The sequence below is a fragment of the Oncorhynchus mykiss genome, chromosome 12 (assembly GCF_057628025.1).
Source record: "Oncorhynchus mykiss isolate SJ-2025 chromosome 12, ASM5762802v1, whole genome shotgun sequence".
Taxonomy (NCBI): Eukaryota; Metazoa; Chordata; class Actinopteri; order Salmoniformes; family Salmonidae; genus Oncorhynchus; species Oncorhynchus mykiss.
In genome coordinates this window covers 79,556,217-79,583,228 of record NC_143033.1, presented here as the reverse complement: position 1 = coordinate 79,583,228, position 27,012 = coordinate 79,556,217, and the positions used below count along the sequence as shown (strand labels likewise).

The following is a 27,012-nucleotide window of genomic DNA, read 5'->3' as shown; positions in this document are numbered from 1 at the left end:
GGTGTGAACGTATCAGGGTCTGCCGGTGTGAACGTATCAGGGTCTGCCGGTGTGAACGTATCATGGTCTGGCGGTGTGAACGTATCAGGGTCTGGCGGTGTGAACGTATCAGGGTCTGGCGGTGTGAACGTATCAGGGTCTGGCGGTGTGAACGTATCAGGGTCTGGCGGTGTGAACGTATCAGGGTCTGGTGGTGTGAACGTATCAGGGTCTGGCGGTGTGAACGTATCAGGGTCTGGCGGTGTGAACGTATCAGGGTCTGGCGGTGTGAACGTATCAGGGTCTGGCGGTGTGAACGTATCAGGGTCTGCCGGTGTGAATGTATCATGGTCTGGCGGTGTGAACGTATCAGGGTCTGGCGGTGTGAACGTATCATGGTCTGCCGGTATGAACGTATCAGGGTCTGGCATTGTGAATGTATCAGGGTCGTGCGGTGTGAACGTATCAGGGTCTGCCGGTGTGAATGTATCATGGTCTGGCGGTGTGAACGTATCAGGGTCTGGCGGTGTGAATGTATCAGGGTCTGGCGGTGTGAACGTATCATGGTCTGCCTGTATGAACGTATCATGGTCTGCCTGTATGAACGTATCATGGTCTGGCATTGTGAATGTATCAAGGTCCTGCGGTGTTAATGTATCAGGGTCTGGCGGTGTGAACTTATCAGGGTCTGGCGGTGTGAACGTATCAGGGTCTGGCGGTGTGAACGTATCAGGGTCTGGCGGTGTGAACGTATCAGGGTCTGGCGGTGTGAACGTATCAGGGTCTGGCGGTGTGAACGTATCATGGTCTGCCGGTATGAACGTATCAGGGTCTGGCATTGTGAATGTATCAGAGTCCTGCAGTGTGAATGTATCATGGTCTGGCGGTGTGAACGTATCAGGGTCTGGCGGTGTGAACGTATCAGGGTCTGGCGGTGTGAACGTATCAGGGTCTGGCGGTGTGAACGTATCAGGGTCTGGCGGTGTGAACGTATCAGGGTCTGGCGGTGTGAACGTATCAGGGTCTGGCGGTGTGAACGTATCAGGGTCTGGCGGTGTGAACGTATCAGGGTCTGGCGGTGTGAACGTATCAGGGTCTGGCGGTGTGAACGTATCAGGGTCTGGCGGTATGAACGTATCAGGGTCTGGCGGTGTGAACGTATCAGGGTCTGGCGGTGTGAACGTATCAGGGTCTGGCGGTGTGAACGTATCATGGTCTGCCGGTATGAACGTATCAGGGTCTGGCATTGTGAATGTATCAGAGTCCTGCAGTGTGAATGTATCATGGTCTGGCGGTGTGAACGTATCAGGGTCTGGCGGTGTGAACGTATCAGGGTCTGGCGGTGTGAACGTATCAGGGTCTGGCGGTGTGAACGTATCAGGGTCTGGCGGTGTGAACGTATCAGGGTCTGGCGGTGTGAACGTATCAGGGTCTGGCGGTGTGAACGTATCAGGGTCTGGCGGTGTGAACGTATCAGGGTCTGGCGGTGTGAACGTATCAGGGTCTGGCGGTGTGAACGTATCAGGGTCTGGCGGTATGAACGTATCAGGGTCTGGCGGTGTGAACGTATCAGGGTCTGGCGGTGTGAACGTATCAGGGTCTGGCGGTGTGAACGTATCAGGGTCTGGCGGTGTGAACGTATCAGGGTCTGGCGGTGTGAACGTATCAGGGTCTGGCGGTGTGAACGTATCAGGGTCTGGCGGTGTGAACGTATCAGGGTCTGGCGGTGTGAACGTATCAGGGTCTGCCGGTGTGAATGTATCATGGTCTGGCGGTGTGAACGTATCAGGGTCTGGCGGTGTGAACGTATCATGGTCTGCCGGTATGAACGTATCAGGGTCTGGCATTGTGAATGTATCAGGGTCGTGCGGTGTGAACGTATCAGGGTCTGCCGGTGTGAATGTATCATGGTCTGGCGGTGTGAACGTATCAGGGTCTGGCGGTGTGAATGTATCAGGGTCTGGCGGTGTGAACGTATCATGGTCTGCCTGTATGAACGTATCATGGTCTGCCTGTATGAACGTATCATGGTCTGGCATTGTGAATGTATCAAGGTCCTGCGGTGTTAATGTATCAGGGTCTGGCGGTGTGAACTTATCAGGGTCTGGCGGTGTGAACGTATCAGGGTCTGGCGGTGTGAACGTATCAGGGTCTGGCGGTGTGAACATATCAGGGTCTGGCGGTGTGAACGTATCAGGGTCTGGCGGTGTGAACGTATCAGGGTCTGGCGGTGTGAACGTATCAGGGTCTGGCGGTGTGAACGTATCATGGTCTGCCGGTATGAACGTATCAGGGTCTGGCATTGTGAATGTATCAGAGTCCTGCAGTGTGAATGTATCATGGTCTGGCGGTGTGAACGTATCAGGGTCTGGCGGTGTGAACGTATCAGGGTCTGGCGGTGTGAACGTATCAGGGTCTGGCGGTGTGAACGTATCAGGGTCTGGCGGTGTGAACGTATCAGGGTCTGGCGGTGTGAACGTATCAGGGTCTGGCGGTGTGAACGTATCAGGGTCTGGCGGTGTGAACATATTAGGGTCTGGCGGTGTGAACGTATCAGGGTCTGGCGGTGTGAACGTATCAGGGCCTGGCGGTGTGAACGTATCAGTGTCTGCCGGTGTGAACGTATCAGGGTCTGCCGGTGTGAATGTATCAGGGTCTGCCGGTGTGAACGTATCAGGGTCTGGCGGTGTGAACGTATCATGGTCTGCCGGTATGAACGTATCAGGGTCTGGCATTGTGAATGTATCAGGGTCCTGCGGTGTGAACGTATCAGGGTCTGGCGGTGTGAACGTATCAGGGTCTGGCGGTGTGAACGTATCATGGTCTGCCGGTATGAACGTATCAGGGTCTGGCATTGTGAATGTATCAGGGTCTGGCGGTGTGAACGTATCATGGTCTGCCGGTATGAATGTATCAGGGTCTGGCATTGTGAATGTATCAGAGTCCTGCGGTGTGAATGTATCATGGTCTGGCGGTGTGAACGTATCAGGGTCTGGCGGTGTGAACGTATCATGGTCTGCCGGTATGAACGTATCAGGGTCTGGCATTGTGAATGTATCAGAGTCCTGCGGTGTGAATGTATCATGGTCTGGCGGTGTGAACGTATCAGGGTCTGGCGGTGTGAACGTATCATGGTCTGCCGGTATGAACGTATCAGGGTCTGGCATTGTGAATGTATCAGGGTCCTGCGGTGTGAACGTATCAGGGTCTGGCGGTGTGAACGTATCAGGGTCTGGCGGTGTGAACGTATCATGGTCTGCCGGTATGAACGTATCAGGGTCTGGCATTGTGAATGTATCAGGGTCTGGCGGTGTGAACGTATCATGGTCTGCCGGTATGAATGTATCAGGGTCTGGCATTGTGAATGTATCAGAGTCCTGCGGTGTGAATGTATCATGGTCTGGCGGTGTGAACGTATCAGGGTCTGGCGGTGTGAACGTATCATGGTCTGCCGGTATGAACGTATCAGGGTCTGGCATTGTGAATGTATCAGAGTCCTGCGGTGTGAATGTATCATGGTCTGGCGGTGTGAACTTATCAGGGTCTGTCTGCCGGTGTGAACGTATCAGGGTCTGGCGGTGTGAACGTGGCCTAATTGTCTCAGAATTCTAGGTGGTAAATATTTGTGGTTGTGACTTCATTTAGCACCCCATCGTCTTCTTATAGGAGATTTATTTACAGTTTGTGTTCTCCACCCCATCCGCCCTCATACCTCCCTCACTGCACCTCCTCCCAGCTCTCCACTCAGCCACCATCTTTAATTCAACCCCCCCTCCCCTCCCCCTCCCCTCCCCTCCCCTTTGCCCCCCACCATTCCTCTCTGGTCATGGTTAATTAATTGCCAAGCTGTTCACTGCCGATGCCAACTGTAACATAGACAAACACTGATACATTGATACCCACATACATTCACGCTCGCTGACACTTCTGACAGAAAACTCCCTAGGTCCAGTATTGGAAGATGTTACAGGACAATAATGGAGATATTATACAGTGCCTTCAGAATTCACATCCCTACAAAATCTAACATTAGTATAAAAAATATTTTTTTAAATACTAATAAAACACTAATATATTTTGACTAGATAAGTATTCAACCCCCTGCGTTAATACATGTTAGAATCACATTTGGCAGTGATTACAGCTGTTTCTTTCTGGGTAAGTTCTAAGAGATTTCCACACCTGGATTGTGCAACATTTTCCCATTATTCTTTTCAAAATTCTTTAAGCTCTGTCAAATTGGTTGTTGATCATTGCTAGACAATCACTTTCAGGCAAATTTAAGTCAAAACTGTAACTCAGCCACTCAGGAACATTCACAGTCTTCTTGGTAAGCAACTCCAGTGTAGATTTGGCCTTGTGTTTTAGGTTATTGTCCTGCTGAAAGGTGCATTCATCACCAGTGTCTGGTGGAAAGCAGACTGAACAAGGTTGCCCTTTAGAATTTTGCCTGTTCTTAGCGCCATTTCATTAAAAAAAAATATCCTGAAAAAGTCCCCAGTCCTTAACAATTACAAGCACACCCATAACATGATGAATTCACCACTATGCTTGAAAATATGGAGAGTGGTACTCCGTAATGTATTGTTTTGGATTTGGCCCAAACATAACATTTTGTATTAAGGACAAAAGGTTAATTGCTTTGCAGCATTTTTTGCAGTATTACTTTAGTGCCTTGTTGCCAACCGTTTTGGAATATGTTTTATTCTGTACAGGCTTTCTTCACTCTGTCAATTAGGTTACTATTGTAGAGTTACTACTGCACAATGTTGTTAATCCATCCTAACTTTTCTCCTATCACAGCCGTTCAACTCCGTAACTGTTTTTAAGTCACCATTGGCCTCGTATTCCTGAGCGGTTTCCTTCCTCTCCGGCAACTGAGATAGGAAGGACATCTGTATCTTTGTAGTGACTGGGTGTATTATTGATACATCATTCAAAGTGTAATTAGTAACTTCACCATGCTCAAAGGGATATTCAATGTCTGTTTTTTTTCCCCCATCTACCAATAGATGCCCTTCTTTGTGAGGCCTTGGGGAAAAAAACGAATCTTTGTGGTTCACTGCTCGACTCAGGGACCTTACAGATAATTGTATGTGTGGGGTACAGAGATGAAGTAGTCATTCACTATTATTGCACACAGAGTGAGTCTATGTCATTTATTATGACTTCCTAAGTATTTAGGCTTGAGTTATTCAGGCTTGAGTTATTGACTCAAGACATTTCAGCTTTTCATTTTTTATTAATTAGTAAAAATGTTGAAAAACATAATTCCACTTTGACATGATGAGGTTGTCACGGGTGTCATTGGAAGTAGACCAAAGTGCAGCGTGGTGAGCGTACATTTTATTATATTTTAAGATGTCGCCAACAAAACAACAAACAAAAGAAACAACCGTGAAGCTTACAGGGCAAAGTGCCACAAACAAAGTCAACTAACCACACTGAACGGAGGGAAAAAGGGCTACCTAAGTATGATTCCCAATCAGAGACAACGATAAACAGCTCTCCCTGATTGAGAACCATACCCGGCCAAAACAAAGAAATAAAGAAACCTAGAAAACTAAAAATAGAATGCCCACCCCACATCACACCCTGACCTAACCAAATAGACTCTCTAAGGTCAGGGCGTGACAGAGGTATTGTGTGCAAGCCAGTGACAACATATCTAAATGTAATACACTTTAAATTCAGGCTGTAAAACAGCACAATGTGGAAAAAGTCAAGGGGTGTGAAGTGAGTACCGTCTGTATTTATCAAGGGGGAGGTGCGTCCCGGAAACTAAGTAGCAGGTCATCCACATTACCCGGCAGTTTAACTTTGTTGAATTTGGGACACTTTGCACGGAGGTGTTTAAGCAGCCACTGTGTTTGAAATTTGTCGCTTGCGTGGCTGAGCGGCGGTTGAGATGAGATTCAAAATAAGTTCTGACAATTATTCAGTTTGCTTCCCAGATTTAAAAAAAGTCAGGAGGGGGAAAATCTAAATGAAATACTGAAAATATTGCATGTATTCAACCTGGGGTTTGAAACTCAGTTACGTTGCAGATAAGCAGCGGTTGTGACTAAATAGAAAATGACAAGAGAAACTGAGTGTTCCCTGTAATACAGTGGTTAGACTAAATCTGTGCAAATGAATCTGTGGGAGGGTGACATCCACAGGGCAAAGCGGTGGTGCTGTGCTTTTATAATCCAACCTTGATAAACAATATTCATTAGCTCTCAACCATGTTCGGCTTCAGTAATCAATGAGAATTACACGTGAAATTGATTGAATACATGCAATTATTTACACCAGAGTGCTTTAAATGATGATGTTGTGCTGCATTGGCTGTTCTCAGATATTATAGTATCACACACTTTGACGAGCGTGTTGAGATTGAACCCCCTTGTTTTCAATTCTACTCGATGCTGGTGACAGTGTGGCAACTTCTATACAATGTAACATCCTTGGACGTGTCATTGTTTCATCAAGACATCGCTCCCTCTCCCTAACATAGGTCAGAGAGAGGCTCAACCAGTTATTCCTCTCAGTGGTAAATATATGTCTAACATATATGTCTAATATATGCCCAACACTCACAGCTCTTTGCTGCCACATTTCACAGATCTTGACAGTAACTGGATGGTAATCTCTCAGGGGAGAATTAGGTTCCTATTGGCAGTTGTGCTAGGGAATTTGTTAGGAAAATTCCTGGGGGCAATTTTCCCTAACACAGTCCAATCAATAACTTCTAATATTATCTACTAGTCACATCAATCCTTCTGACTCCTTAGGGTGGCAGGGGTTGCTGGCTGGCGGGGTTACTCCAGCAAAGTGTCCATTAACTATGACATTTCAATACCAGTGGGAGGATAATACCAGTGGGATATTTGTATTGTACATTTCATGACTGTGACATCACAAACGGGCTTTTGGGAATGTAAGTGTTTTGCTTGGTGGATATGGCAACCTTATAATGTATCAGAACACAGAGTAATGTACAAAATACTGTATGTGGACTATTGCATCTAGGAAAATAGACTATTTCAATGATAGGATGAATTAAACTACAGTCCATCTCAAAGCTTTAATTTCTACCCAGAGACCACTGCCTCTGTAGTTAAGCAAATGTAAAAATGTTGAATAACATTACTTTCACATTTGTAAGATTTATGACCGTAGAAAAAGCTAAGGTAATCCCATACAGCAAATATAGAACTTATCCTGGCATATTCAAACAGAGTGTTCACTTTAAAGCTGTGGTTAGTCTGTGAACATTTTTGTTACTTCAAATACGTGTGGGACATTTGAATAAAACAAACTCCCTGTGGCTCAAGTTACATGCAGCAAGGCCTGGATTTGTATGTCCAGCACCCCAACTTCATTGCTGAGTAATAACATCATTGCTGAGTAATAACACCATTGCTGTGTTGATAGATAGAGATATCTAAAGATGCCGACCTACGTCAGCATTGTACAGCAGAATGAGAAGAAAACATTCTTCACACATAAAAACACCACAGCCTTTGGGTGGAGAGGAAAATAGGTTCAGTTGAAGTCGGAAGTTTACATACACTTAGGTTGGAGTCATTAAAACTCGTCTTCAGCCCTTCCACAAATTTCTTACTAACAAACTATAGTTTTGGCAAGTCGGTTAGGACATCTACTTTATGCATGACACGAGTAAAGTTTCCAACAATTGTTTACAGACAGATTATTTCACTGTATCACAATTCCAGTGGGACAGAAGTTTACATACACTATGTTGACTGTGCCTTTAAACAGCTTTGAAAATTCCAGAAAATGATGTCATGGCTTTAGAAGTTTCTGATAGGCTAATTGACATCATTTGAGTCAATTGGAGGTGTACCTCGGGATGTATTTCAAGGCCTACCTTCAAACTCAGTTCATCTTGCTTGACATAATGGGAAAATCAAAAGAAATCAATCAAGAACTCAGAAAAAAACTTTGATGCGAAAAGTGCAAATCAATCCCAGAACAACAGCGAAGGACCTTGTGAAGATGCTGGAGGAAACAGGCACAAAAGTATCTATAACCACAGTAAAACGAGTCCTATATCGACATAACCTGAATGGCCGCTCAGCAAGGAAGAAGCCACTTCTCCAAAACCGCCATAAAAAATCCAGACTACGGTTTGCAACTGCACATGGGGACAAAGATCGCACTTTTGGGAGAAATGTCCTTAAGTCTGATAAAACAAAAATATAACTGTTTGGCCATAATGACCATCATTATGTTTGGAGGAAAAAGGGGGAGGCTTGCAAGCTTAAAGAACACCATCCCAACTGTGAAGCACAGGGTGGTAGCATAATGTTGTGGGGGTGCTTTGCTGCAGGAAGGACTGGTGCACTTCACAAAATAGATGGCATCATGAGGACGGAAAATTATGTGGATATATTGAAGCAACATCTCAAGACATCAGTCACGAAGTTAAAGCTTGGTCATAAATGGGTCTTTCAAATGAACAATGACTCCAAGTATACTTCCAAAGTTGTGGCAAAATGGCTTAAGGACAACAAAGTCAAGGTAATGGAGTGGCCATCACAAAGCCCTGACTTCAATCCTATAGAAAAGTTGTGGGCAGAACTGAAAAAGCGTTTGTGAGCAAGGAGGCCTACAAACCTGACTCCGTTACCCAGCTCTGTCAGGAGGAATGGTCCAAAATTCACCCAACTTATTGTGGGAAGCTTGTGGAAGTCTACCCAAAACGTTTGACCCAAGTTAGACAATTTAAAGGCAATGCTACCAAATACTAACTGGGAATGTGATGAAAGAAATACAAGCTGAAATAAATCATTCTCTCAACTATTATTCTCACATTTCACATTCTTAAAATAAAGTGCTGATCCTAACTGACCTAAGACAGGGATTTTTTTACAAGGATTAAGTGTCAGGAATTATAAAAAAACTGAGTTTAAATGTATTTGGCTAAGGTGTATGTAAACTTCTGACTTCAACTGTACAACTGTTCAAAGCTATGTGCATGTAGGTTTTTCCATACATACATACAGCAACTGGAGCATCAACATACACCTCTGAAGTCTCGACACGGTAGTATCCAAAGAAGTGCCTGAAGGTAACAGATGTCACCAAAGCAAATGTTGGAATTCAATGCTCAGCTAATGATTGGGTCTCGAGGCAGTTTTCCAGGTGACTTATGTTCCTCTGTGGAGACAAGGATGAGTGAAGGTGTATTGATTCCTGTTGACAATTCAGTCAGTTCTATGCTCAGCCTGACATGTGTCAGGTCAATCTAAAAAGGTGATTCTGGTAGATCCAATTAATATTCATTGATAGCATTACCTCTGCAATAAAACCTATTGAAGCCAATAGTTTCCGTATAATTCTACAACAGCCACTACATTCTTCAATAATTGGATATTAGCCAGATTGATGTTGAATATATTCCACAGATCCTAACCTAGAAAGACTACACAGTAATCATTTGTTTTTATATGTCCCGAATATTCACAAATAGGCCTACAATATTGAAATAGTATTGTTGATGATCCAATACACACCACACCATACTCTCACAAGCTATCAAACATAAGCAACAGACAATCAATAGCCATTCTATTCCCAAATCTACTATATCTAGGCCTATGTTCATCTTCAGAAACTTGAAGAATAGTCTTAGTCTCTTCACTATCCTTCCCTCCTCCTTTATGCTAACTAACTTTCAGGATATCAATTTTGCCTCCTTTTATGGATAAGTTGAAAGAAACATTCTCTCTCTCTCTTTCTATTCAGCAAAGAGGGTAAAGCAGTATAAAACACTGGAGCAGATGTCAAGATATTGACAAGATACATAACTCCATGTGTAGTAAGTCCTACTCATCCTTTATCTTTTAATTGGGTTTTATGGTGAGGGGGAGGGTAGAGTGTGCTTATTTTAGAATATTTCAGACTATTTTCAAGATCAAAGGTTGCAGCTGTATTGTATTGTATATGCCACTGCATGTCTACCTCTGACATGTGTTGGGATCCATACCTGTACGTGCTGCTCGAGAGTCTATTTTTAAACCGCTTTGATGACTTAGTAAAAGAAAACACCATTTTAAAAGGTTTCCTTTCTACCAGCTCAAATAGCAATCTATTATCTTGCTCTCCATCTGCTTCGGGACCATTCTCTCCATCAGTCAAAAGAAAAATGACTAACACAAGAGCCAGGCCGCAGAGCACTGAAACATAACTGTGCATGGCAATGATAAAGACTACAGTAATACAACAAAGAGAATAAATCCCATTTGTAATAGGTATACATGAGCTATAGATAAGACCTAAAAACCGATCTATGAACTAGAATTCTGATAGACCAATATCCTTATTCAAACCATTATTCTAAAATGTCCTGTTTAGTTTCTAAGCTTCATAAAAGATTAGAGTGAAAAAAATGATTGGATTTAGGCCTAATAGCCACATGTCTAAAAAATATTGCTATTAAAAAGGCTTAAACACACTCGATGTAAAAGTCAGTGGAGTTGAAACGGAGTAGTGAAATGGATAATATTATTCAATAATATTGCTGATTTGGTTATGTTCTATATCAATGCTTGGTCTAATAATGCAACATCAACCGTTAGTAACACAGTATAGAGTGTTCCATGAACAGTAAAGAAGGCCGTTGTTAAGGGCGGTGCTTTTCAGTCATAGTAGTAATAGCATTTGTAGTGTGCTCACATCTAGAGCCCGTAAGAGAATCATTTAGTTTCTCAGTCTCACACTCAGTATGGTGGCTCAGTCTCTTGAAAGTCATGCCCGATTAACAGTGCACGGAGAAAAAGACGATAGGAGGGTGGAAAAGGGGGAGAGCGTACGTTCAAAGTCAAAATGATAGTGAGAGTCGGAGGATGCACATGAGAGAGGGAACGAGTATTGAGAGAGAGATGAGCTGAACGCATTGCAAAGAGGAAAATATGAAAAATATGATAATGGCTCTGGTTGGTAATAGCTGTTTATGGGCCATTATTTACTGTTTCTGTATTCATATATGTAGCGAGCCCAATCTCAGTCGGACTTCAGGGAATAACAAATGTCTTCTTCATCTTATCACACATAACAAAACACAGACACGCATAGGCCTACATACAACATCTGAACTCAATATACACACAGATGGGCACACCCTTTTGTCACAAAATCTCATTCAACAAATCCTTTAATTGCTTGATCAATATCCGTAGAGCCATGCAAATTAAGCCAGTAGTCAATAGCGGCTGGGTCAGGTTGAATAACCAAGTAAAGCTCACACACTGACGCAGTCCTTCGATCAAAAAGCTCACCACGCTAAAATCCTGTGCCCCTTTCCACCACAAGGCCTGCAGGTCTCACCCTGCACCACTACCACCACAAACCATCTCCACATTGATATGTTTATGCTGGAGATTACAGTTTTATGGGAGACCGAAAATGTGTAAACCTGGAGATGTTGTAGAATTTGAGATGATGTTGTTGACTCATTTTCACAGACGAGCAGAAGAATATCAACACGAGACAAACTCTCATACATACCGTATCCCCAGTGTGTAAACTACAGTGTGTGACTAACACACACACTCAGGGGTGAGATGGGTTGTGTGGGTAGTTGCTGTAAGACAATGATAGTCTAAAAAAGGTCCATCAGTGTGTCCTACCTTGTGTATTGGCAGCCAAAATGTCATCCCTGCTTCTCAGAAGTAGCATGATGGTGAGGCCTGGGACTCCTCTCTCCCTCTCATAGCCTCAGACTGAGGGAGGGTGAACTGAGATGCACACACATGGAAAAAGACAAGAAAGAGATGCATCACAATAGCCTAATCAAAAACTTTAAAACAGCTCTGTCATTGAATGATAACACAGGAACCTGTTACATCTACAGTCGTGGCTAAAAGTTTTGAGAATGACACAAATATTAATTTTCACAAAGTTTGCTGCTTCAGTGTCTTTAGATATTTTTGACAGATGTTACTATGGAATTCTGAAGTATAATTACAAGCATTTCACAAGTGTCAAAGGATTGTATTGACAATTACATGAAGTTGATGCAAAGAGTCAATATTTGTTGACCCTTCTTTTTCAAGACCTCTGCAATCCGCCCTGGCATGCTGTCAATTAACTTCTGGGCCACATCCTGACTGATGACAGCCCATTCTTGCATAATCAATGCTTGAAGTTTGTCAGAATTTGTAGGGTTTTGTTTGTCCACCCGCCTCTTGAGGATTGACCACAAGTTCTCAATGGGATTAAGGTCTGGGGAGTTTCCTGGCCAAGGACCCAAAATATCAATGTTTTGTTCCCCGAGACACTTACTTTTGCCTTATGGCAAGGTGCTCCATCATACTGGAAAAGGCATTGTTCGTCACCAAACTCTTCCTGAATGGTTGGGAGAAGTTGCTCTCGGAGGATGTGTTGGTACCATTCTTTATTCATGGCTGTGTTCTTAGGCAAAATTATGAGTGAGCCCACTCCCTTGGCTGAGAAGCAACCCCACACATGAATGGTCTCAGGATGCTTTACTGTTGGCATGGCACAGGACTGATGGTAACGCTCACCTTGTCTTCTCCGGACAAGCTTATGTCCGGACGCCCCAAACAATCGGAAAGGGAATTCATTAAAGAAAATGACTTTACCCCAGTCCTCAGCAGTCCAATCCCTGTACCTTTTGCAGAATATCAGTCTGTCCCTGATGTTTCTCCTGGAGAGAAGTGACTTCTTTGCTGCACTTCTTGACACCAGGCCATCCTCCAAAAGTCTTTGCTTCACTGTGTGTGCAGATGCACTCACACCTGCCTGCTGCCATTCCTGAGCAAGCTCTGTACTGGTGGTGCCCCGATCCCGCAACTGAATCAACTTTAGGAGACGGTCCTGGCGCTTGCTGGACTTTCTTGGGTGCCCTGAAGCCTTCTTCACAACAATTGAACAGCTCTTCTTGAAGTTCTTGTTGATCCGATAAATGGTTGATTTAGGTGCAATCTTACTGGCAGCAATATCCTTGCCTGTGAAGCCTTTTTTGTGCAAAGCAATGAGGACGGCACGTGTTTCCTTGCAGGTAACCATGTTTGACAGAGGAAGAACAATGATTCCAAGCACCACCCTCCTTTTTAAGCTTCCAGTCTGTTATTCGAACTCAATCAGCATGACAGAGTGATCTCCAGCCTTGTCCTCGTCAACACTCACACCTGTGTCAACGAGAGAATCACTGACATGATATCAGCTGGTCCTTTTGTGGCAGGGCTGAAATGCAGTGGAAATGTTTTTTGGGATTCAGTTCATTTGCATGGCAACGAGGGACTTTGCAATTCAATTGCAATTCATCTGATCACTCTTCATAACATTCTGGAGTATATGCAAATTGCCATCATACAAACTGAGGCAGCAGACTTTGTGAAATTAATATTTCTGTCATTCTCAAAACTTTTAGCCACGACTGTACAAACCAAGTAGCATTGAAGTATGTATTACATTATGACAGTTCATTTACATTTTGATGGCTATGATGATACTGTGCATGCAGGCCTGAATATCCAAAGAGCGTGTGTAAATGGAAGGAAAAAGACTCAACACATCAATAAGGTATGAGACACATCAGATAACATGAGCCATATTTTTGGTCCTGGATTTTATTTCATACTACATTGATGTCTTGATATAATCGTGTACATAGGCATTTGAGATTGGCCATCCTTGGGTTCTCAAGAGCTAGCCTAAAGGGACTTACAGCTTCCCACTCCTGGGTTCTCAGCTGAAGGTACAGACCACAGCAGGGTCCATGTTAACTACAATCCCGATGCTCTGTTTAACGTTTGAAAACGTTAATAATCCTCGCTTGCGATCCATTTTTGGAAATTTAAAGCCCTCTATTCTCAAATCAAAATAACTTCACAAATGCAAAATATACACTTACTGTACACTGTTTAAAGTAGTTTTTTGATGTATTATTATTCTTTCTCACTGATGTGAAAGTTAAGTTCTACATGTTTCCAAAACCGTATGGCAAGCGAGGCATAGTGACGTTCAGACAAAGCTTCAGAACAGCGTCGGAGACTTTGTCTTGGGCGGCAGACAGGTTTATGGACAGACGGTATACAGTGCCTTCAGATAGTATTCACTTTTTTCATATTTTGCTGTAAAGAGGGATTAAAATGTATTTAATTGTAACTGTTTGTCAATGATCTACAAAAAATACTGTAGTCATAGTGGAGAAAAAATGGTATGAAACATAAAAATGTATGAAACATAAAAAACGTAATATATCTTGATTAGATAAGTATTTAATCCTCTGAATCAATACCTGTTAGAATCCCCTTTGTCAGCAATTACAGCTGTGAGTCTATCTGGGTAAATATGCCTGTCACTATTCGTTTCAAAATTGTTCAAGCTCTGTCAAATTGGTTGTTGATCATTGGTAGATTTTCAAGCAGATTTACAATGCCTTCGGGAAGTATTCAGACGCACTGACTTTCTCCACATTTTGTTACGTTACAGCCTTATTCTAAAATTGATTAAATCGTTTTACCCCCTCATCAATCTACACACAATACCCCATAATGACAAAGCATTTTGTCATTATGACATTTCTGCAATTTTATAAAAAATTCAAAACTTAAATATTACGTAAGTATTCAGACCCTACTCATTATTTTGTTGAAGCACCTTTGGCAGCGATTACAGCCTTGATTCTTCTTGGGTATAAAACTTGTCACACCTGTATTTGGGGAGTTTGTCCCATTCTTCTCTGCAGATCCTCTCAACCTCTCAGGTTGGATGGGTAGTGTCGCTGCACAGCTGTTTTCAGGTCTCTACAGAGATGTTTGATCGGGTGAAAGTCCGGTCTCTGGCTGGGTCACTCAAGGACATTCAGAGACTTGTCCCAAAGCCACTCCTGTGTTGTCTTGGCTGTGTGCTTAGGGTCATTGTCCTTCGCCCCAGTCTGAGGTCCTAAGCGCACTGGAGCAAGTTTTCGTCAAGGATCTCTCTGTACTTTGCTCCGATCATCTTTCCCTCGATCCTGACTAGTGTCCTTGTCCCTGACACTGTAAAACATCCACACAGCATGATGCTGCCACCATGCTTCATTGTAGGGATGGTGCCAGGTTTCCTCCAGATGTGACGCTTGGCATTCAGGCCAAAGAGTTCAATCTTGGTTTCATCAGACCAGAGAATCTCGTTTCTCATGATCTGAGAGTACTTTAAATGCCTTTTGGAAAACACCAAGCGGGCTGCCATGTGCTTTTTACTGAGGAGTGGCTTCTGTCTGGCCACTCTACCATAAAGGCCTGATTGGTGGAGTGCTGCAGAGATGATTATCCTTCTGGAAGATTCTCCCATCTCTCCTGGAGCTCTGTCAGAGTGACCATTGGGCTCTTGGTCACCTCCCTGACCAAGGCCCTTCTCCCCCGATTGCTCAGTTTGGCCAGGCAGCCAGCTCTAGGAAGAGTCTTGGTGGTTTCAAACTTCTTTGGAACCATCTGTTGGTCACATATACCTTAAATAGGGTAGGGGCGTGAATCAGAAAACTAGTCAGTATCTAGTGTGACCACCATTTGCCTCATGCAGTGTGACATCTCTTTCGCATAGAATTTATCAGGTTGTTGATTGTGGCCTTTGGAATGTTGTCCCACTCCTTTTCAATGGCTGTTAGAAGTTGCTGGATATTGGAGGGAATTGGAACATGCTGTCATACACATCGATCCAGAGCATCCCAAACATGCTCAATGGATGACGTCTGGTAAGCAGGCCATTGACGAACTGTGCCATTTTCAGCTTCCAGGAAGTGTGTACAGATCCTTGAAATATGGGGCCGTGCATTATTCCGCTTAAACATGAGGTGAATGGCTCAGGATCTCGTCACAGTATCTCTGTGCATTCAAATTGCCATCGACAAAATTGTGTTCATTGTCCGTAGCTTATGCCTGCCCATACCCTAACTCTAACGCCACCATGGGGCACTCTGTTCACAACACTGATATCAGCAAACCGCTCACCCACACAACACCATACATGCAGTCTGCCATCTGCCCGGTACAGGTGAAACCGGGATTCATCCATGAAGAGCACACTTCTCCAGTGTGCCAGTGACCATTGAAGGAGAGCATTTGCCCCTGAAGTTGGTTACGACGGCGAACTGCAGTCAGGTCAAGACTATGGTGAGGACGACGAGCAAGCAGATGAGCATCCCTGAGATGGTTTCTGACAGTTTCTGCAGAAATTCTTTGGTTGTGCAAACCCACAGTTTCATCAGCTATCCGCGTGGCTGGTCTCAGACAATCCTGCAGGTGAAGAAGCCAGATGTGGAGGTCCTGAGCTGGTGTGGTTAAACGTGGTCTGCAAATGTGAGGCCATTTGTATGTACTGCCAAATTCTCCAAAACGAAGTTGGAGGTGGCTTATGGTAGAGAAATTAACATTAAATTATCTAGCAACAGCTCTGGTGGACATTTCTGCAGTCAGCATGGCAATTGCAAGCTCCCTCAAAACGTGAGACATCTTTGGCATTGTGTTGTGTGACAAAACTGCACATTTTAATGTGGCCTTTTATTTTCTGTAGCACAAGGTGCACATGTGTAATGATCATGCTGTTTAATCAGCTTCTTGATATGTCACACCTCTCAGGTGGATGGATCATCTTGGCAAAGGAGAAATGTTCACTAACAGGGATGTAAAACAAATTTCTGCACAACATTTCAGACTCAAACCCAGAATCTCTAGTGACACAGCTAGCACTGCGATGCAGTGCTTTAGACCACTGCATCACTCGGGAGGCCCGACGGAGGGACCTTAGAGATCATTTTATGTGTAGGGTACAGAGATAAGGTAGTCATTCAGAGTGAGTCCATGCAACTTATTATGTGACCTGTTAAGCACATTTTCACTCCTGAACTTATTTAGGCTTGTCATAACAAAGGGTACTTATTGACGCAAGACATTTCAGCTTTTCATTTTAAATGAATTTGTAAACATTTCGAAAAACATAATTCCACTTTGACATTATAGGGTATTGTGTGCAGGCCAGTGACAAAACAATCTCAATTGAATCAATTTTAAATGCAGGCTGTAACACAACAAAATGTGAAAATGTCAAGGGGTGTGTACTTTCTGAAGGCACTGTACGTTTAACATGACCGTCTATGAACGGGCTAGAGATACATTGAGGGGAAAAAAGTATTTGATCCCCTGCTGATTTTGTACGTTTGCCCACTGACAAAGAAATTATCAGTCTATAATTTTAATGGTAGGTTTATTTGAACAGTGAAAGACAGAATAACAACAAAAAAATCAAAAATTGTATAAATTGATTTGCATTTTAATGAGGAAAATAAGTATTTGAACCCTCTGCAAAACATGACTTAGTACTTGGTGGCAAAACCCTTGTTGGCAATCACAGAGGTCAGACGTTTCTTGTAGTTGGCCACCAGGTTTGCACACATCTCAGGAGGGATTTTGTCCCACTTCTCTTTGCAGATCTTCTCCAAGTCATTAAGGTTTCGAGGATGACGTTGGCAACTCGAACCTTCAGCTCCCTCCACATATTTACTATGGGATTAACGTCTGGAGACTGGCTAGGCTACTTCAGGACCTTAATGTGCTCCTTCTTGAGCCACTCCTTTGTTGCCTTAGCCGTGTGTTTTGGGTCATTGTCATGCTGGAATACCCATCCACGACCCATTTTCAATGCCCTGGCTGAGGGAAGGAGATTCTCACCCAAGATTTGACGGTACATGGCCCTGTCCATCATCCCTTTGATGCGGTGAAGTTGTCCTGTCCCCTTAGCAGAAAAATACCCCCAAAGCATAATGTTTCCACCTCCATGTTTGACGGTGGGGATGGTGTTCTTGGGGTCATAGGCAGCATTCCTCCTCCTCCAAACACAGCGAGTTGAGTTGATGCCAAAGAGCTCAATTTTGGTCTCATCTGACCACAACACTTTCACCCAGTGGTCCTCTGAATCATTCAGATGTTCATTGGCAAACTTCAGACGGGCATGTATATGTGCTTTCTTGAGCAAGGGGACCTTGCAGGCGCTGCAGAATTTCAGTCCTTCACGGCATAGTGTGTTACCAATTGTTTTCTTGGTGACTATGGTCCCAGCTGCCTTGAAATCATTGACAAGATCCTCCCGTGTAGTTCTGGGCTGATTCCTCAACGTTCTCATGATCCTTGCAACTCCACGAGGTGAGATCTTGCATGGAGCCCACGGCCGAGGGAGATTGACAGTTCTTTTGTGTTTCTTCCATTTGTGAATAATCGCACCAACTGTTGTCACCTTCTCACCAAGCTGCTTGACGATGGTCTTGTAGCCCATTCCAGCCTTGTGTAGGTCTACAATCTTGTCCCTGACATCCTTGGAGAGCTCTTTGGTCTTGGCCATGGTGGAGAGTTTGGAATCTGATTGATTGATTGCTTCTGTGGACAGGTGTCTTTTATACAGGTAACAAACTGAGATTAGGAGCACTCCCTTTAAGAGTGTGCTCCTAATCTCAGCTCGTTACCTGTATAAAAAACACCTGGGAGCAAGAAATCTTTCTGATTGAGAGGGGGTCAAATACTTATTTCCCTCATTAAAATGCAAATCAATTTATAACATTTTTTACATGCGTTTTTCTGGATTCTGTCTCTCACTGTTCAAATAAACCTACTATTAAAATTATAGACTGATCATTTCTTTGTCAGTGGGCAAATGTACAAAAGCAGGGGATCAAATACTTTTTTCACTCACTGTAGGCCTACAGTATTTTTAGCATTATGAAAAAGGAATCCATTAAATGGATGGGGTGGAGTCAATGGCTTACTAGGCTACTTCTACAAATGTTCATGTCATGTCATGTCAAAACAAGGTTATTTTAAGCATCTAGTCCTATAGGGTAACATTACAAGATAATACTGAGAAGGCTATTCACCACCTTCCCCCAAACAAAATGTTAAATATTATACATTACAGCCTTATTCTAAAATGCATTAAATCAAATCAAATCAAATGTATTTATATAGCCCTTCGTACATCAGCTGATATCTCAATGTGCTGTACAGAAACCCAGCCTAAAACCCCAAACAGCAAGCAATGCAGGTGTAGAAGCAGGTGTAGAAGCACGGTGGCTAGGAAAAACTCCCTAGAAAGGCCAAAACCTAGGAAGAAACCTAGAGAGGAACCAGGCTATGTGGGGTGGCCAGTCCTCTTCTGGCTGTGCCGGGTGGAGATTATAACAGAACATGGCCAAGATGTTCAAATGTTCATAAATGACCAGCATGGTCTAATAATAATAATAATAATAAGGCAGAACAGTTGAAACTGGAGCAGCAGCACGGTCAGGTGGACTGCAAGGAGTCATCATGTCAGGTAGTCCTGGGGCATGGTCCTAGGGCTCAGGTCAGTTGAAGGCTCAGGCCACCATTAAATTAAAAAAAATTCTCATCAATCTACACACAATACCCCATAATGACAAAGCGAAAACATTATTATTATTATTATTTTTAAAATACCTTATTTACGTAAGTATTTAGAACCTTCGCTCAAATTTAGCTCAGGTGCATCCTGTTTCCATTGATCATCCTTGAGTTGTTTCTACAACTTGATTGGAGCCCACCTGTGGTAAATTCAATTGATTGGACATTATTTGGAAAGGCATACACCTCCCTCTGTTGACAAAGCATGTCAGAGCAAAAACCAAGCCATGAGGTCAAAGGAATTGTCTGTAGAGTTCTGAGACTGGATTGTGTTGAGGCACAGATCTGGGGAAGGGTACCAAAAACTGTCTGCAGAATTGAAGGTACCCAAGAACACAGTGTCCTCCATCATTCTTAAATGGAAGAAGTTTGGAACCACCAAGACTATTCCAAACTGAGCCATCGGGGGTGAAGGGCCTTTGCCAGGGAGGTGACCAAGAACCCGATGGTCACTCTGACAGAGCTCCAGAGTTCCTCTGTGGAGATGGGAGAATCTTCCAGAAGGACAACCATCTTTGCAGCACTCCACCAATCAGGCCTTTATGGTAGAGTGGCCAGACAGAAGCCACTCCTCTGTAAAAGGCACATGGCAGCCCGCTTGGTGTTTGCCAAAAGGCACCTAAAGACTCTCAGACCATGAGAAACAAGATTCTTTGATCTGATGAAACCAAGATTGAACTCTTTGGCCTGAATGCCACGTTTGGAGGAAACCTGGCACCATCCCTATGGTGAAGCATGGTGGTGGCAGTATCATACTGCAGGGATGTTTTTATGCGCCAGGGACTGGGAGACTAGTCAGGAATGAGGGAAAGATGAACGGAGCAAAGTACAGAGAGATACTTGATGAAAACCTGCTCCAGAGCTCTGACAACCTCAGACTGGGGCAAAGGTTCACCATCCAACAGGACAACGACCCTAAGCACACAGCCAAGACAACGCAGGCGTGGCTTCTGGACAAGTCTCTGAATGTTCTTGAGTGGCTCAGCCAGAGCCCAGACTTGAACCCGATCGAACATCTCTGTAGTGACCTGAAAATAGCTGTGCAGCGAGGATCTGCAGAGAAGAATGAGAGAAACTCCCCAAATACAAGTATGCCAAGCTTGTAGCGCCATACCCAAGAAGACTCGAGGCTGTAATCACTGGTTTTTCAACAAAGTACTGAGTAAATACATTTTGAATAAGGCTGTAAAGTAACAAAATGTGGAAAAAGTCAAGGGGTCTGAATACTTTCCGAAGGCACTGTATGTGTGAACATTACAAAATATTACTGAGTAGGCTACCCCCCCCCCCCCCAAGACTATGGAGTCCTGGCTCAATGTGACATGTTTTCAATTATCAGAGAGTAGGGATGTCATTTTACTCATGGTACATGGTTAAACTACGCTATAAAACACTGTACATGACACTGACCCTGGTTGTAAAGGTTAGACAACAACCTTTCCAAATGTACTGCTCTCCTGTAGAATGTACTGCTCTCCTGTTTTTTTTTTATGTGTAATTGACTCGGATTTCAAGTTTAGTTTATCTCCCTCCTGTCCGGCCTACTCTATAGCTTTTTCAGTGTTAAATTGAGAATATTAATTGACACATATTGGCTCCGATACCTCATGAAATGGAGCATTTATTACCGAATTTGGCAGAGCATGAACGGTGTGGAGAGATTCAAAATGAACCTTCCTTTGATTTATCTCTTCGCTAAATCCTAATCCTTTCTATCAGTTGATTGAGAATGTAGTTGGATTTTCGCGCCTCAAAACACTCAGTGGTTTCAGGGAAAACGGCACGAGCGCTAAATCCTTGTTGGGTCACAGTGTAAAGCGATGTTCAATGTAATTGCTCTCCAAAGCTCTACTTTTCTTATTTTACCCCTTTTCTGCGATGCGTATTTGTTGCTATAGAGTTTCCATCTGACTGCAGCGGATCTGTTATTGATGAACAAGGAATAGGGAGGATGGGAACACATAAATGGAAGTGCAACCACACACATGGTGAATTTGGCAATAGGCTTCAGAGGTCCTAAATGTGATTCATGGGAACTTCGAGATAGGCATGTGCTTTCTTGCTGGGTCAGACAGACAGTGAATGAGAGCTTCCATTAGAACACTCGGCTCTTTATACCCAGTGTAGGTCCAAATTCCAGCAGGCACTCTGATTGGTGCTTGCACACAACCACACCTGACGCTTCTCTACACTGACGAGGCCAACAAGTGATGCTGTTTCCCTTCAGTACAAGCAATTATGTATTTTACCAAAATGCACTGTATGTACTAAATTGTCTCCATTCCCCCTTAGTACAGCAGGAGTGTAATGAATAACTTTTATTAATCCTAATTATACCCATGCATATCTCAAAATACCCTACAAGCAATTTCTCAATGAATGAAAGTGGATTTGTCTGTTCAAGGGCATGTTGCATAGGCCATACTTTAGGTAAATAAATTATGAATTAAATATGCTGATAAATAATGAACTATGTCTCTAGGGAAACAGATAAGTTCTATATTTAATAGATTGATAGGCCTCACACCGACACATGCTGTACACAACATATTCACAGTGACATACACTTAACACATAAACCAAGAGGGTGACCCTAAATGGAAACGTTAGAGAAAAATAATAGAGAAAGCTACCATCCAGCCACTATTTCTACCCATTAATACACACAAAATGATATAAATGCTGTACACATTTTCCTGTAGTTATAGCCTCTCTTACGTTGTTGTGTCAATACGACTCTTCTTAATCAGCTATGATGAATTATTAAACAGACTTTTTATAGCAGATCATGACCCATATTCTCCAGTCTTGGAGTGAATAAACTGCCAATAAATAGTCTCCTCGCCCCATATACTGTAGCTCCCTCCAATCACCAAGTGAGCAAGCCCAGTGTCTGATCCACAGATGCATTCAGTGGGTTGAATGAGAGGGAGACTGACAGACTACTCTAAGTTTGAGATGGTTTCATAATCTTAGGGAAGAAGTAGGCCTAAGACATGGGTTAGGCCCTGTCTGTGTTAGACAGCATAGCGAGTGACAAAGATTACGGGAGGTTGAATGGAGATTCTGAATGTTCACAGCCCCTGCTGTCTCCTGGTCTTGCTATTGAGTCAGCAACGGCTGCAGCACATGAAACGTAGAAGATGCAGGACAACGTTGTCTTTTTGATGGTGGAGATCATATGCACACTTCTATGTTTTAGGATGAAACTCCAGCGTATTTAAATGGTTACTTAGGTTAAACAATTTCAGAACGCATCCTGAATAATTCACATCCAGTGGTCCTGCTGTGCCAAATGGCATTTTAGAATATGTCTATTTATGGAAATAATAATATGCCATTTAGCAGATACTTTTATCTAAAGCGACTTACAGTCACGCATGCAAATATTTTACATACGGGTGGTCCCGGGGATCCAACTCACAGTCCTGGCATTGCAAAGCCCCATGCTCTACCAACTGAGCTACAGAGGACCTGAAAATATTCAGGATATGCACAGACCACAGAAAGTCCACACAACATGTGGAATTGAAGCCCAAGAGGATCAGTCCAACCATTTCAGGTACAACCACAATCTAAGGGATGGATGGGCCCATACAAACACATAAAACGTTAACACTAGTAAAAACCATTGTATTCAATTCTATCAGTTTAATGATAATCAACTTTCTACCCATTGTTGTTGTTTTTTCCTTTTAGGAGACCCACAAGAACCTTGTGGTTGAGCCCATAGCTACACATTGGCCAACCATCTAGCCTCATTGCGATGTTACTGACAGGTATGACAGTCTACACGGGCTTATGGGCCCATCTGCAGCTAGACTCTTAGTCACATGTAGGGTCAAAATAGAACGCACCATGGATAATGGCAAGCATTACAAGACCAAGTCCCGGGTGGATTTGACGCGTATGGAGCTGTAACCTTGACCAATTCTCAGCACACAGTATAAATCCAAACCCTGTCAGCCAAATGATAGGAAAGTGAATTAGAGAAAAGGGGTCAAACACACAGGACATATGAAGGATGGACAGGCGGGTGTGTTGCAGCAGACACACGGAGCTGAGGCTCTCAACTCAAAGCGGAAACAGACAACAAAGAAAAGTGCATAATACCGTACGTTGCGACACATTGACGTTTTCCTTTGAAATAATGATGTATTCACCGGATAAGCTGCAGGGAGAGGTAGGCGGAAAGGGCAATGGACTCACTCTCGCTCCCTTACAGTGACACACACACACACACACACACACAGTACATTAACCGAAGTGTCTAGAACTGCATTGGAGAGTGGGTGGGGAGAAGGTTTAAAGAGTACAGAGTACAGATATAGGCAAAGAAATAGAAGCTTGTTTATGAGGTGTGGAGATGGGTCATTCCACCAATAAAGTGCCTTTTGGGTTCACGTAACAGGTTGACTTTAAAATGAGGGAAATTGGAAACATAAATCATGAGAAATAAATAATCATCTTCAGAAATGACTGTCAAAGCAACAAAATAACTATGGCTTTACAATGATGGCGAAAACATGGGGAAATGTATTGAATTGAACAGATAGATTGAACAGATAGAATATAGAATTGTCCACGTGGTCTATATTAAAGGGAACTTATAAAGGTATCAAAGGGACTCAAAGGGCACTATTGGTGGAACGACCCAGAAACAGATTACGTAGCCTAAATGTATAGAAAGACTGTGATGAGATCAGAGTTTTTGATTTTATGGACAGACTAACATCTATAAGACCTCAAACAAGGTATTAAAGGCCCAAGGAAAACATCTATAATTTTGGTAGATTTTAGGGGAAATGACTGATCTTCGATAATCCACCATTCAACTCGATCAATATCCACCTCTCTCTATCACACACACCGACACACTGTGGTGCAATGCTATGTATGAAAGACTTGGAGTATTTATGTTAACAGCCACATTGAACGACAAAATGTGTGCACACATACCATTGAATCAATGACAAGAAAATGAAGAGCAATAGAGATAGTTTGTGTGTAAGTGAGACACTGTACTCACCTAATTAACCCTTAATACGGAGTGATTCTAAATGTAATTGTGTTTGTAGATAGGAGAAATTGTAACAATCACAAATATATCACTAGAAGATAAAAGATGAGAGTCCTTAATCCTTGATAGTAAAATCCCATTAAAATTCAATAGTGGAAAAAAGTATTAAAATCAGCTTTAGTCCATTCAGAGAAAAAACACCAAAAAGTCCTGAATTTCAATTAACAGTTAATTAGAGGCTTTCATTTGGAGTCCAATCCGAGACAGAGTAATTCCTCAGGAAAACAGCTACATCCAGAATGCATTTATCACTGTGAAGAATATTTATTTAAAAAATCCCATTCCCCAATATCTTCATATAATGTAGAGGAGAATCATAACATTCTCCATCAAGAACAAAATGAAATATAAAGAGGTGGAGAGAGAATGAATTGTGGTTTGCTCTACTTATCTATGTATATGTCTATTGCTATGTTTAATACACTCTCTCTTTCCCTCTCTCACTCTCTCTGTCCCTCTCTCACTCTCTCTCACCCTCTCTGTCCCTCTCTCACCCTCTCTGTCCCTCTCACACCAAAAAGTCTACGTTTTTTGGTTAGTTCAGAATAAACCAGTTCCCTACAACCTTTTCACCACCCTGTCAACACTTTGCTTCTATTGCTAAACATTGTTCCAAAAATAATTACACTGAATTACCTGCCCCTTAACTAAAATATATCACAGTAGTCCCAGTATTAACTCACAAAAATTATTACACTAAATTACCTGCCCCTTAACTAAAATATATCACAGTAGTCCCAGTAATAACTCACAAAAATGATTCCCCATATAAGTAAACAGAACTCTCAAATTATATCAGAAAAGCAAAAGGACCCTCTAACGTATAGAACATTAGGATATGTGAATCATTTTCTGATGGCAAATGAAAAATGGAGCAACAAATAAAGAAATGATTGGATAATTAAAAGTGTGGGGGTGTAGGTGGAAAACAACAATGGGATAGAGATGAACGGCGCTTAAAATGAGAGCGACAGATGAGAAAAGCATTAAAAAAAAAGATCCTCTGAAAGGTAAAGAATTGCAGCAAGGGTTTTAGTCCATTATCTTGGAGTGCTTGTGTGTCAGAGGGAGTGAGAGTGATAGGAGAGGGGGAGGGGGGGGGTAGAGAGAGATGCATACACAGGTGACAGACCAGTAGAATGAGAAACAAGTGAGTATTAAGCGCAGATCTACAGATAATGTTTGACAGTCTTCATCAGACAGCAGTTGTTTCATAAGAGGTGCAGGATGAGATGGGAACAATATAATATATTGGTTTATTTCTTTTTTGCTAGATATGGAGTTTGCCTTGGGACCTTGCATTAGTCTTCTCCTGTGTGTGAGTAAAATGATACAATATAAGGAAACGGAGGCAGTTACACATTTAATGGGAGAAGAAGAGACTGTTGTGCAATACAGTGAGAGAAAATGTGCTCCTCTGAGAAGAGAGGAAGGCGTTGCAGGATGAATCACTTTGGTTTTGATGGAGGTCAAAAGCAAAAAGGTGATGTTTGGAATGGAGAGAAAGAGCATAGGGGGATGGCATGTCATGAAAACAAGTACCAGCTGAATGATTTGATGAAAGAACCATTCCTCTACCAAGCCATACTGTGGATTAACATGTGTGTGTGTGTGTTATGTGGATGCGTAACACACACAAACAGATTGAGACGGACACTAAACACTAAGAGACCTACCTATAAATATAAATAAGAATCCCCAAAATAGAGATGCAAAGGATTGTGGGAGAAGAAGAGGTACAAAATAGGAAAAGGTAAAAACATGAAAAAGGTCAATAGTGTCAACCAGCTTGTCTTTTCTGGTGGAAAAATCTGGATAATTGAAACACTGGTGGATTCAAAAACTAGCCAAAGTTATGGGGTGGACAGTGAGTGGAGAAATGGGGGGGGAGGGGGAGCGTGGGTGACGGGGGAAAGATTGGGAGTTATAGGAATGGTAAGGGAAGGGAGAATGGATAAGGAAATTAAAAAAGGAAAAAAAATCTCTTTCCTTCCTTTTCTCGTTCATAAATAGAAGAAATTGTAGACCAGGTAAATGGAGAAATAGATGAGGAGGCAGAGGACGGAGAGAGCAAGCAAATGAAAAGATAAAGCACCTCCCAGCAAGGCGATGAGGAAGAAGAAGAACAAAGAACGAAAGAAAAAAACAAATACTCCAGTAGCCTCCGTTTTTTCTTGTCTCTATGTGGAAGGGGGGAATGGCAGTTGCCAGTTATTCCCCCTCCCAGCTCATCTTCTTTCTTCTTTCAACAAAACAAGCCTCCCCATCCAGATGAAAACATGTTCTTTTCCTCTAGCTCTGGTCTAGTACATACCACTCACACAGGTTAGACATGTTGCAGTGGCTCATCAATATTGCTTACTGAAAAAGACATGGGGCTATAAGTATTGCCTGCCTTACTGAACTGAAAATGCTATCTGTCCCCTCTCCCGCCCATCCCTGAGAAATCTGGGTGGGAGGGAGGAGGGTCCTCTAGCAGCATTAGTATGCATTGAGAGAGTGGAGGAGGAGGGGGTGCCTTTCCAATAA

At 42.9% G+C, this 27,012-nt stretch overlaps 1 protein-coding gene across 1 annotated transcript in view; it reads right to left on the bottom strand.

The window, feature by feature from the left end:
- The window catches only part of LOC110538963 (glutamate receptor ionotropic, NMDA 2B), a 113,438-nt gene extending 86,549 nt beyond the window's left edge, over positions 1-26,889 (bottom strand). Inside the window, exons 1-2 of the mRNA XM_036938478.2 lie at positions 24,433-26,889; positions 11,619-11,726 (exon numbers count right to left, since the gene is read on the bottom strand). Coding sequence (XP_036794373.2) covers positions 11,619-11,645 — 27 coding nt within the window. The 5' untranslated portion in view covers positions 11,646-11,726; positions 24,433-26,889. The remainder of the gene's footprint in view (positions 1-11,618; positions 11,727-24,432) is intronic.
- Between the last annotated feature and the right edge of the window lie 123 nt (positions 26,890-27,012).